This window comes from Vipera berus (genome assembly GCF_964194415.1).
Source record: "Vipera berus genome assembly, chromosome: 7".
Classification (NCBI taxonomy): domain Eukaryota; kingdom Metazoa; phylum Chordata; class Lepidosauria; order Squamata; family Viperidae; genus Vipera; species Vipera berus.
This window is the reverse complement of record NC_138209.1, coordinates 65,191,385-65,203,950: the sequence shown is the minus strand read 5'-3', so window position 1 is coordinate 65,203,950 and position 12,566 is coordinate 65,191,385. Positions and strand designations below refer to the sequence as shown.

The 12,566-nt window shown below is 35.8% G+C and overlaps 1 protein-coding gene across 1 annotated transcript in view; it reads right to left on the bottom strand.

Moving 5' to 3' along the window:
- TLL1 (tolloid like 1) overlaps nucleotides 1-12,566 on the bottom strand; it is a gene marked incomplete at both ends in the record, with an annotated part of 124,363 nt that overhangs the window by 54,736 nt on the left and 57,061 nt on the right. The window contains one exon of the mRNA XM_081333248.1: nucleotides 2,351-2,461. Within this exon, the coding sequence (XP_081189374.1) occupies nucleotides 2,351-2,461 (111 nt within the window). The remainder of the gene's footprint in view (nucleotides 1-2,350; nucleotides 2,462-12,566) is intronic.

Sequence of the window (12,566 nt, the reverse complement as noted above, 5' to 3'; positions counted from 1 at the left end):
ATATAACATTTGTATTAGTTGCACTGCTTGTTTTAACATTTCAGTGTGTTTGGAACTGATTTTTTGTAATCATACTCAAAACGTTTACATTATATTTTGTCTAATGACACTATTTATTTCCAGCAAACAAGTTTAATTGCCATTAATAAAAAGATTATGAATGAATGTTTAATCACTATTAGCCTATGAAACTGCTCATTCAAAAGAGAGAACCACTGAAATAAATGAAACATAGGTCAGCTATTTCAGTAATTCCTCAGATTTTTTTCAATATGTATTCTTCATGTAATTTTCTAAATTACAGCATTCAAAAGGTTACAACAAAATGCACAGCGCCATATAAGGAAAATGTGTTGTGTCATTGCTGAGTAATTTACCTAATGCCTTCTAATGTCACATAGCTAGCAAGCCTTGAGAAACATTTTTTGAATTTCTTTCTTAGATTTTAGAAGAATGAGGTAATATGTTAAGGCATTCCTATTCTATGAGCTATTTTGTCAACTTCCCAGAACACAAACATTTACTGCCCAGTGATGCAACAATTTTTCAAAGTAAGGTTTAGTTTAGGAAGTAATGTTTTAAGTGAAATGGTCTTTCTCCAAGGAAGTTGATATAAGGAAGCTATTTAAATAATGTTATAATAATTCCAGATTGTATTATACCGCTATGCCATCTTCTTTTCATTCATTAAACATATTTGTTCTTTCTTGAAGTAAAATAATCAATAAAAAATTCTAAGCATTTTCCTTGGTATTTAGGGTCAAGACATATTTGTCAGATACATAACTTTAAAGAAAAATATTCTATTTTATCTGGAGGTGTTCACACATATTTCCTCATAAAACATTAAGGAAATTAATCTGCAAGATACCATATGCTATTAAAGATATCAGACTGACCACATCATAATTTTAAGATGTCTTTGAATGAAAAGCCGAAATGCAAGCTAAACAAATATAACTGTTTTCCCTTACCTCATGATCCTATCAGCAAAATTAGACTGAAATGGCACAGAGCTAAATATTCATAAGATGGCATCTATTTATATTTTAAATCAAACTGTAAATGAGATCAGATATGTTACTAATTAAAACAATAGCTAATCTTCATAAAAAATAAATGAAGATATAATGCAGTATAAAAATAATCTACTCACCATATTTTAGTTATTTATTTATCAATTTTCTACACTGCCCATCTGATTTAAGTGACTCTGGGTGGTGTACAGTAAAAACATACAAAAGTATATAAATATAGTTAAAAAACTAAAGTAAAGATGAAGGTGTTAAAAGTTAAGAGGCAAAAGGAGTACCCTTAAGTCACCCCACTACCCACAGGGTAGCATATAACTCAGACTACCATATTAACTGGCAGAATCTGGACTTGATGCTCTTCTGGAAGGTTAGAAGAGTGGGGGCCTGCCTTATATCTGGATGTTTTAAAATAGAAAGTAGAAAAGGCTCTCTTCCTGGATCCCGCTGATTGAAACTCTTCAATCAACGGGATCCACAACACAGCCTCTCTGCCTGACCAGGTGGGATGGGACAAAGTAATTGGGATTAGATGATTCCATTAATAGTTGATCCCGTGCCATAGAAGACTTTAAATGTAATAACTAACACCTTGAATAGGACCCAGAAGCAAACTGGCACCCAATGCAGTTCATGTAGCAGAGGTATTACATGCACAAGTCTAGAGATGCATAAAACTGTACCATACTGCACCAGTTGCAGCTTCTGGATACTCTTCAAGGATAGTCTGATGTATACTGCATTGCAGTAGTCCATCCAGGAAATTACCAGAGCATAAATGACTGAAAGAAGGTCTCCTTAATCCAAGAAATGGTATAACTGATGCTCAACACAAATTGAGAAAAATCCCTCCTAGCAATGAATGCCACATGCTCCTGAAGCAGCAGTCTTCAGGAAAATAAAATCTGCATGCACTCCTTTGCTTTCCCTTTCTTTACTATTACAATCAATCTGATTTTATTTCATTAACTATTGAATCATTTCTTCTTCTCACAGCCCAAGGTATGTCTTGCATAATCACTCAGGCCATCAGCTTATTTTCATGTCAGTAGTCCAGTGTTCACAGCCATTGGTGCCTTTGTGGTCAGCAGGATGTCACTGCACTACATTTTTATATTATATCAAATAGAACAGTAGTCTTTCTCCCAAGTAACATGCATCTCTATTTCATAAGCACCTTAACTAAATGGCTACATTTATTAATTAACTGAAAGAATAAATGTATTTATTTGCAAACTTGGAATTAGTCACATTACAAAACAGTATAATATATACAAAATTCTGAATATATAAATGAATAAAAAATGTTTATAGCTTACCAGTATTATATCCATTTTTTCCCTCTGAATGTTGTGTAAGATCAATTGTCCTATCAATCTGAAAGATTTTTAAGTCTTCAACATCTAAGGCAATATCTCCCCAAAAGACAGCTTTAAATACAAAAAGAGAGCTTAATATAAATATATTAAAAATAATACACACTTTTATTTGAAATATATGGCTGTAATCAAATATAGAACTTTAAGGATATGTTGAAATTAAGGATCTTTGCTTGCTTAAAGTCTCTTGCAAATGCCATTACTCCGAAAGACTTTATAATGCACAAGATAAATTATACAGTTTAAATGCTGCAGTGTTACATAAGTCTTTATTGTTGTATTGACTTTGAAGATAGGTGTTCTAAATGTATTATTCTATACAATATTGAGTATTCGAGGATAGGAAGTTAAGGATACAAGTCATTAAGAGAAAAAATAAATGGTTAAAATGCTATATGGTTATAGAAAAGAGGTACCATGGAAATATAATTCTCAATTTCTATACAGTTACTTGGTAAAATAAACACTTTCCAATAATTAAAAATATGTTATCCTTTTTTCTAATCAATAAGAAAATATTTTGTTCTTAAAGTATATAAGATTTAACATTTTAGCTTTCACAATGTATTCTATCACAAATCTTTTCAATAAGTTTGTTTTATTATGCAATATTTGTTTCAACATGGAAACTTTTATTAATGTTAGCCTTATCAATCTGTCAGCAGAAGAAACATTTTCTCAACTTGTGTCACTAAAAGATGTGTTGTAGATTAAATATTCTAATTACACTTTCGACATGGACCCATCCCTAGATTTGGATGCTGACAAATTTAATTGTTTGGCATCTAAAAAACAAAATCTCTGAATGATCATACCTTACCTGATGATTTTTTTAATTAGACCAGAAAGTTCTGGTATATTTACATGCAGTATGTCAAAGATATCACTATGCAGCCTGATACAATAAAAAACTGTTTTTCATTGTGAAATGTTAGCAATAGAAAAACAGTTTATTTTACATGTGCAAAGCCACACCGTACTGCTTTAAACCAAAAAAGCTCCAAATGTCTATACTGCCTTCTCTATAGGCAGAGAAAGAATTCGTATTCAGAATTAACCCAAAGAACTTTAATTCATAACTTCAACACTATTTATAAGATTAGCATATATTTTTAAACTGAGAGATTTTTAAGCTAGAATTTCCAATGTTATTACCAATTTTGAACCAGGCTGAGATCATCCCATGTGGTTTCCATTGCCCACATTTTTAATATTCAGTTTACATCCACACGATTTTCATATCCAACAAGAAATTAAATACCAGTAAGAAAAAAATGTCATATTCAACTTATTTCAACAAACAATTATTCTTCCCGCTACGTTTATGGAACTATCTTAAACATGGTTATTCACATGCAAATTCAGTGCATTATAGTTACCTTCTGCAACTGTAATGAGAGTTTTTGTCACTTTCTTCCTTCCCTATCTACATCACAATCTATTCCTGAAAAGTCTACAAGCTTTTACAGCACATTTGCAGAGGAGTGAATGAATATCTCTTGGGAAGATGATATAGATAGGAGAATAGGCAAAGTTGGAGGGTAGGCAGAATTAATGAGTCATCAGCCTGGAGTCATTACATTCCCACAAACAATAGACATCCAATCCCTCTTGAATTCTGTTGACCCTCATCCACCATCAATTTTCCTCTGAACGTTAATTGACTATATTCTTGTATATAGGCTTGAGCAATAAATCTTCTTGCCCGTGACTTAACATATGATCCTGATTCTTTGCATCTAAGAGGCGGAGGTAGCAGGATTGCAGGGGAGACATATTAGGACCCCCATCTGTAGAACCATCACTTGTACTCTATAATAAATCTGTTTAAAAATTGAGTTGCGCAACACGTACTGCAACTTGTGACAAAAGAGAGCCTAAGCTGTGTTGAAATGCATATAAAAACTGTAAATATGGACATATAGCTGTGAGGGGTTAAATCCATATTTTAAGAGCTTGAAGAGTAGTTGTTTTGTTCCTGATTCGGAGGCAAGGTACCCTGGCAATTAGTAAGCAAAAATGTTTTAGAATGGTAGGAGGAAACCCAAATATTTACAACCAGAGAAAGAGGAGGACAAAATATATAGTTCAGAAAGATAATAAGAAAGAGAAAGGAGAGTAGAAGGATCTTAGATGGAATATGTACATTAAAAGAAAGCTTCTAAAAGTCAATATGAATATAATGAAGATGAGAAACAAACAAAAAATACAACTAGCTCCAGTCAATCTAAGTAGTTAAACCACATGAGATAGCATAATATACTGTATATTTAATAACTAAAGCTCTTAGTTTTAAAGTTAGGGTTTTTTGTATTTTTTCTTACTTTTCCATGAAAACCAATTAGACTAACTCCTTATCCCTGATATCTAATAAGCATTTAATCAAAAGGGTAATAGAAAATGAATTGTTGACAATGGAATTTACAGAAAAATAAATTGAGGCTGGTGAGATTAAGATTGTGGAATGAGGACTGCAATTTAAAAGTGTAATTAAAATGTAACTCTGGGACTGAAACATTCAGTGAGATAGTTATCTGGTAGCGTGAGGAGGGAAGCCTCAGATAAATATTCTATGTGGCTCCAGTGCCAAGCCAAAAAATTACAGAGTACCTATTTCATCATAACTGAAAATCATGGTAAATTTCATATACAGCAAGTTTCTTTAAAGTCAGTTATTGCAAAGATTTAACCTTTTTTAATTTCTACCACAATTATTACTTTCTGATCATCAGCACTAGCATCATCCCCAAAATATATTTAGTTTCAATTTTTATTGTATGTTGTAGAATACCCTTCAGTAAATTATCAGTTACTTTACTGATAAATGTTATAAACTCTTTAATGTGACTTCTTACTTCAACACCCTTCTACTTAACAGTAGATGCTTACAGTGTAGATAAATAAATATGAACTGGAAAATTTTTTTTTCTAAAATATCAGATTAATTGTGTTGTTTTCCTTATAGTATATTACTTTGGTATGTACTAGCAATAATACTATTATAATAATTCACTCCATAATGGTAATATCTATGGCTTAATTTATCTGAGATTCTGCTACTCAACAATCTTTCTCAAAAAGTGTTTATCAGAAAAAGTATCTTTACTATGTTCCTTTTGGTGTAAAGATTATGCTTCTCTACTTTTGCTGACAACTGTTTAAAAATGTGTGTAATACTGACATTGATTTCGCAAAGGAAAGCAGTAACATAGAAGAACAGCTCAAGCTAAATATGTCTCCAGTCTCTTTTACTTTTTTGAAATGAACTGTAGTTCAGCATTCCAGTTTGACAGGCACATTGCACAAAGTGTAAAAACCTGATATTGAAATACAAAATAGGCAACAAGCCATATAGTACTGGGAGGCAGAAAAATTATACAGCAATTTAACTCTTTTTCAATATGGAATGAATGTAAAATGATGAAATCAAGCACATGTCCAGGCTTGTCAGAAACCCAGGGAGAATGAATTGTTTATATGTTTTCATTAAAAAAAACCTTGAGGAAATCTATCAACATAACTTGCACTGTAGGGGTGCTAAGCCATCAATCCATTTCTACAATTTTGAAGAAAGTAATTATTTTTCCAGCTCACTATTTTAAACTACTACATAAACCACTCCGCAGGGATACTTTGCATGGCAAAAACACATAAATGTTTTATGAATAAATGAATAAGTGAATTGCACTGTGCCACTTTTTACCTATTTTAAAAAAAACTTCACTTTTCTGTTTACTTCTATTTAAGTCAGATTGTTCTATGACTTATGTCTACTTCTCAAACATTTTATAAATTTATAAATAACAAGGAAAGCTCAGTAACAAATAAATAACCTTTTCCAACTGGTCTAATCCATTCTTCCCGTATAGTTGCCCTCCAGATGTGTTGGTTGAGTGATTTGGGAAGTTGGAGTATGCAACAAAATATCAATCAGGCCACAGCCCATGTAAATGACTACTTTGTTTCTCCTGGTGGACATTAGATGCTTTTGAGGTGCTTATAGGTTGGAGACATAAATTTCTTCTGGCATTTATTCTCTGCACCTAGTATTTAACTGCAGTTGTTTACTAGGAGAAAATAAGTGCCAAGCGAGGGTGCTTACATAGTGCCTTTTCCAGCTCTTTAATAAAATCTGTCTGCCAGCTAAACCAAAAGTGATTGAATTCTATTTTTTCATTTTCCACTGTTATTTTTGTTTATTCCTAAATAAAGGTGTGAAAAAGCTTTTTGATCCAGCTGCTGCTGAAAATGTTTGTTGTTATGGGATCCTCTAAATTAAAGCAGTATCGGCCTTTCCAATCTTTTAAATTTTTCTAGATTTTAGAAAAGTAGGTCAACGAAGCTCAAAGATGAAGTTCGTGCCTATGGTTTCAATATGTCCTATCTGCAACCTATGATAGGGATAACAATAGCAATAGCACTTAAGACTTATATACCACTTCACAGTGCTTTACAGCCCTTTCTAAACTGTTTACAGGGTCAGCATGCTGCCCCCAACAATCTGGGTCCTCAGTTCATTGACCTTGGAAGGGTAGAAGGCTGAGTCAACCTTGAGCCAGTGAGAATCCAACTACTGGCAGTTGGCAGAATTAGCCTGCAAAATTGCATTCTAATCAATGCACCAAAACAGCTCAGTGGCATTTCTCTCACTTTGTTCTATTTTCATTTTTTAAATTAAAAATCCCATTTTAATTAACATTTCAGTTATTAAAATTTATACTTTGTCTTTTATACAGGAGTTCAAGGCACCATGCATAGCACTTCCATCTTGCTTTATTCCCCATAGCAACCCTATGAGGTAAGTTGGGCTGACAGTGTGTGATTGACCCACTTGATCCCAAATGTTAGATTTCATTTTAATTACTTTTCCCAGGGAAATATAGTTCTCCAGGCAAACAATGAAAACAAATTTACTAAACTTATCAAGCAACAAAGTACTGAACAGTCATATAACTTGCTACCAAGGACAGCCCTATGATGAGGTATACGTATTTCAGTGTTGCTTTTAGGCACATAATGCTTTCATTTCTGGGCATATTAGCAAAGCTTTACTATATTTAGAAAGATAATAATAATACAGGGAGGAAAAAAATTGGGGAAAAATTTATCCAATGAAAATAGCTTCAATTCAGCTATAAAACAATACACCATTACTGGTTTAATCAATATATGCACATAGGGCAGTTATATGTCTTTGTTTTGAGAAAATATATTAAAATCTAATAAAAATGATCTGTAAACTTGAAATCTATACATAAGTGGCTTACATACATATTCTGAAACAGAAAAACCAAGTAATTTGAGTAAAATATATTAACGGTGGGACAAAATTATCTCAGCAGAAGTAAACAGCTACAAATAAAATTTGTAGATGACGAGCTAACCCAAAAACAGTATTAAAAATTGGAATTTCACCAAGTAAAAAGATAAAATGTCAGCAACATAGTATTGATGTTAATTATCGAAACATCAAGGTTACATGTAATAGTTATTATACTAACTGTTGTTGCATCTAAATGTTCTGTATGAATTTTTGCCTTTTCTTAGCACTGATAAATATAGGATAAATGAAGGGTATGCAATTAAATATGATTATTATATACAGTAATAGTTAAATAATAATTGTTACAATATTTATTAGTTTATTTGTATCCCGTCTTTATTATTTGTACAAATAACTCAGAGAGGCAACCATATCCACATGCCTTCCTCCTCCTCCTGTCCCCAGACCAACAACCCTATCAGGTGGGTTGGACTGAGAGAGAGTGACTGGCCCACCCAGCTGTCTTTTGTGGCTGCGGCTGGATTAGAACACATGGTCTCTCACTTTCTAGTCTGCTGCCTAGAAAACTGGCTCAGATTTAAGAGAGAGAGAGAAAAAAAACCAACAACCGATGATTGACAGACAGACAGAACGATATATAGAAATATATACTTATAAACACATGCAAGTATTATATAAATGGATGTAAAAATGTTAAATGATATGGATTCTTTCCTAATGGAAGGAATAAAGCTGGTGTGTCAAGAATCAAAGATTCCCGTGGTTCAATTAAAGGTTATTATCAGGAGCTGAAGACAGGAAGGCGGTGCAGAGGGTGGTGAAGATGGCAGAAGAGATTATTGGCACTTCACTCCCTTCTATCCAGGACATAGCATATAAGCATTGCTTGAGCAGGATTGTCTGGGATGCTACACATCCTCATCATGATTTGTTTTCATTATCTTCTGGGAGGCCTTGTGGCATGTGAAGCAGAACATCCTTTGGTTCCATACAGTATTAACCTTGGGAACTCTCAAGCTTCCTCTTTCCGCTATGTATTCAAGATGGACAGTGATTAATATCTCTACGTATGTATATGTAAGGGTGTAGCTATACACATATGTTGTATATAGCATATTTATATGTGTGTTATGTATGTGTGCACGTTTGAGAGCAGGCAACTGAATTTCATTTTTAATGTGTGCCAGTGTGCCCACCGTAAAAAAATGACAATAAAGGTTATCTTTACTCTGACCTCAGTATAAAGGTAAAGGTTCCCCCGCACATGCGTGCTAGTCGTTTCCAACTCTAGGGGGCGGTGCTCATTTATTTATTTATTTATTTTATTTTAATTCCATTTATATCCCGCCCTTCTCCGAAGACTCAGGGCGGCTTACAAGCTTAGCAGTAGCCTTCATTCTATGTATATGCCTGCTTATTAGGGCTTTCACACACACACCCCAAGCGGCATTATTACAAAGTCAGCTTAATTGCCCCCAACAATCTGGGTCCTCATTTTACCTACCTTGGAAGGATGGAAGGCTGAGTCAACCTTGAGCCTGGTGGGATGCGAACCTGCACTAATTGCAGGCAGCTGGTGTTACTTAAGGAGGCATTAGCCCACTGCTCCACCAAGGCTCTCATCTCCGTTTCAAAGCCGAAGAGCCAGCGCTTGTCCGAGGATGTCTCCGTGGTCCTGTGGCTGGCATGACTAGACACCGAAGGCGCACGGAACGCTGTGACCTTCCCACCGTAGTGGTCCCTATTTTTCTACTTGCATTTTGACGTGCTTTCGAACTGCTAGGTTGGCAGAAGCTGGGACGAGTAACAGGCGCTCACTCTGTTACGTGGCACTCGGGATTCGACCCGCCAAACTGCCGACCTTCTGATCAACAAGCTCAGCGTCCTAACCCACTGAGCTACCGTGTCCCTTTTGACCTCAGTATATATTAAATAATATTTATTACATCATCTTTAATGTAATGCATATCATCCTTATTAAAAATGGGGATTATATATGGATCAGAAATGCCATTAAAGTTTTTAATAATTTGTGATTTGTGATCAAGTCAACAATGCTGAATATATAGCTCTTCTGCTGTTCCGTAACTACATCTCTCAGTATTTTCAGCCCTGGAAATAATAAATAGTTGCACATGGACCCATGACTTCCAATTCTACACTACTTTGAATGCCACAATCAGCTGTTCAGCTTTATATAAAATGCCTATCAAATTGAGGTATGTGCCCTCGCTTAGCAGACTGTATGCTTGGTAGACTAGAAAAGAAATGTCAGAATTTCCATTCTTTATGCTGAGCGCTCACATATGACAAAGTTTAATCAATTAACACAAATAAGACCAAAATATATACGTACAATGCAACTATAAATTCTGCTTGAATTAGATCACGCTAGCTGGTGAATTCTAGGAGTTTAAGTCCACAATTCTTAAAGTTGCCAAGTTTGGAGACTCCTGGACATATATGAATTTTAATTATAGTGTAAGGACAATGTGACAAGCTAGACATATATTTGAGAAAGATGAAGCAGGCTGTATCTGTTTGGGGTGCATTTAGAGGGAGAGCTTTAGGATGGAGGAGTTGTCATGATTCCATGCAGCTGCCCCATAGCCTCCCCCATATAAATATCTTGTTACTCCCCCTCCTTTTTTTCCTTAAGTCTCTCCCTGAACCCAGTTGTTTATTATCAAACTTTGTATTTCTTGTACCAGCTTCTCCCCACTTCATTAAAATTGCTCCTGAGTTAAAAAACAAGTGATGGTAAACCTTTTAGAGAACGAGTGCCCCAAAACTGCCTCCACCCCCGCCCCCCTGCCCCCCCCCTGCCCCCTGCTCTGCTCTGCCACCGCCCCCCACCTGCCCGGAGGGCCACCCACTGTCTCCACGGCCCACCGCAGATCGCCCAGGCAGCCCAGCAGTGCCATGGCAGCCACACCCTCCAGCCACACACCACAGCATCAACTGTGCATGATGGGGTGCAAGGGCAGAGTCTTTCCCTGCTGCTCAGCTGCATATCCTTGGCTGTGCTGCTCTGTGCGGGACACGCCCAGGGTGACTCTCCTCCAAGGGCGCTGCTGGTGAGGAGAGGGCCAAGGGGGGAGGTGGGGTTGGGGCAATGGCATGCGTGCCCGCAGAGAGGGCTCTGAGTGCCATCAATGCCCTAATCAATTGTAGGCAAGTCAAGGGAGGCTCTGCCCTGGTGGTTACTCCTGCTGAAAGAAAGCATGCTAGTCGTTGCTGTTTCATTGTTTTCCCTCTTGTCACTTTCTCAGTAAAAATAAAAATAAAAATAAAACAAAACAAAAAACTCTATTCAGCAGATCTAGGAAACGAACCAGGAAGGAACCATGTCCCATGGCTCAAGAACATTTCTGGATCCAGCAAAAGAATGATTGGTGCTCTCTTCAGCACATTACCTCCCCTTCTTCTATTTTAATCCAGTCTTTCCTTGGGAAAAGCTCTGAAGAGAGATGGAGCATTCAATGTCATCAGATCTCCCCACCCTCACCCCACAAATGGCATCCTGTCCCTGCCCCAATTCTCATCTTTGAGGCTGCAGCAAACAAAAACAAGAGGAAGTTGAAGTAGCGGCTGGAATTACAAATGAGAAGAGGTGGCATGGAAGATTTCCTTATTAAGGACGTTACAGTATGTATTTGTACTTCCATGTTCACTCACCTGCAAATAATTCTACTAAGCTGAATTTTTTTTCTTATGCAGTAATGTATGATATTTCACTATTAGTTTAAAAAAAAGTATTGCTACTACAGGGGTAGGACCTTAACAACTACATTGAATTAACTTTGTACATAGAAATGTTAGCAAAAGTTGCATTAATTTAAAACTAGTCTTTCCCTCTCCCCACCAAAAACAAATTGAAATTGAACGTACTGTTCATATTGTTTTGTGGCTTTAACAAGCCATAAAATAAGAATGAACAAAAAAAACCCTCCAGAAATAAACCATTATATTTAACTTGCTACTTATACAAAACAGCTGCTAAAACTAGGAAACAGATGAACCAGGAAACTAAGTATGCATGTAAGATACAATCATGTTATACCTTTTCGAACAAGTGTGTGTGTGTGTGTGTGTGTGTGTGTGTGTGTGTGTGTATGAAATATGTAGGCAAAATTGGTTATATCCGTGGTATTAGCATTGTACTATTTTAAGAAGATGTATACTTATTTAATCTTGTATGAGCTTGTTCTTATAAAAGTAATTGCTGTTGATTCACTGAGGAATGAGTTCTCTAATCTGCTTTCTAATCTGCTCTTATGCAAGGACCACAATATTCAATTATCACTCCATCATTTGAAATTTTAAAAAAAAATCACGAGACCAACCCAGTAATTTGTAACAAAATATTGGATAAGTTAAAAGAATCAAGACAATAGAACAATATTATGAATTTTCAAATGTCTACAAACCAAACATGGACCCTACATAGGTCCACACATGGAATGGTGATATTGATAGTTGCAAGTGAATGATCTTGGTTGAAACGTGAGTAGAGGACAGGCATCCATCCTGGTCCTCTTGGACATCACAACAGTCTTCAATACTACTGATTATGGTATTCTTCTGGGGTTGAGAAAAACTGTTGCCTTGGTTGTATTCATTTTTTGAAGGATGGTTCCAGTTTGGAGCAGGGGAGAGGAGACGTCAGTATAATGGCTACTTTCCTACAGGGAGTCACAAGTGTTGGTTCTCTCCCCCCTATTTAAAATTTACATGAGGCCACTGGGAGAGGTCACCTGAAGATATGGGGGCTGGGATTGTCAATAATGATACCCAACTCTATATCATTACCCCAAACCAGACTGGTTGATGCTACTGAAGTCTTGTCCTGATCTCTAAAGGCTCTGTATA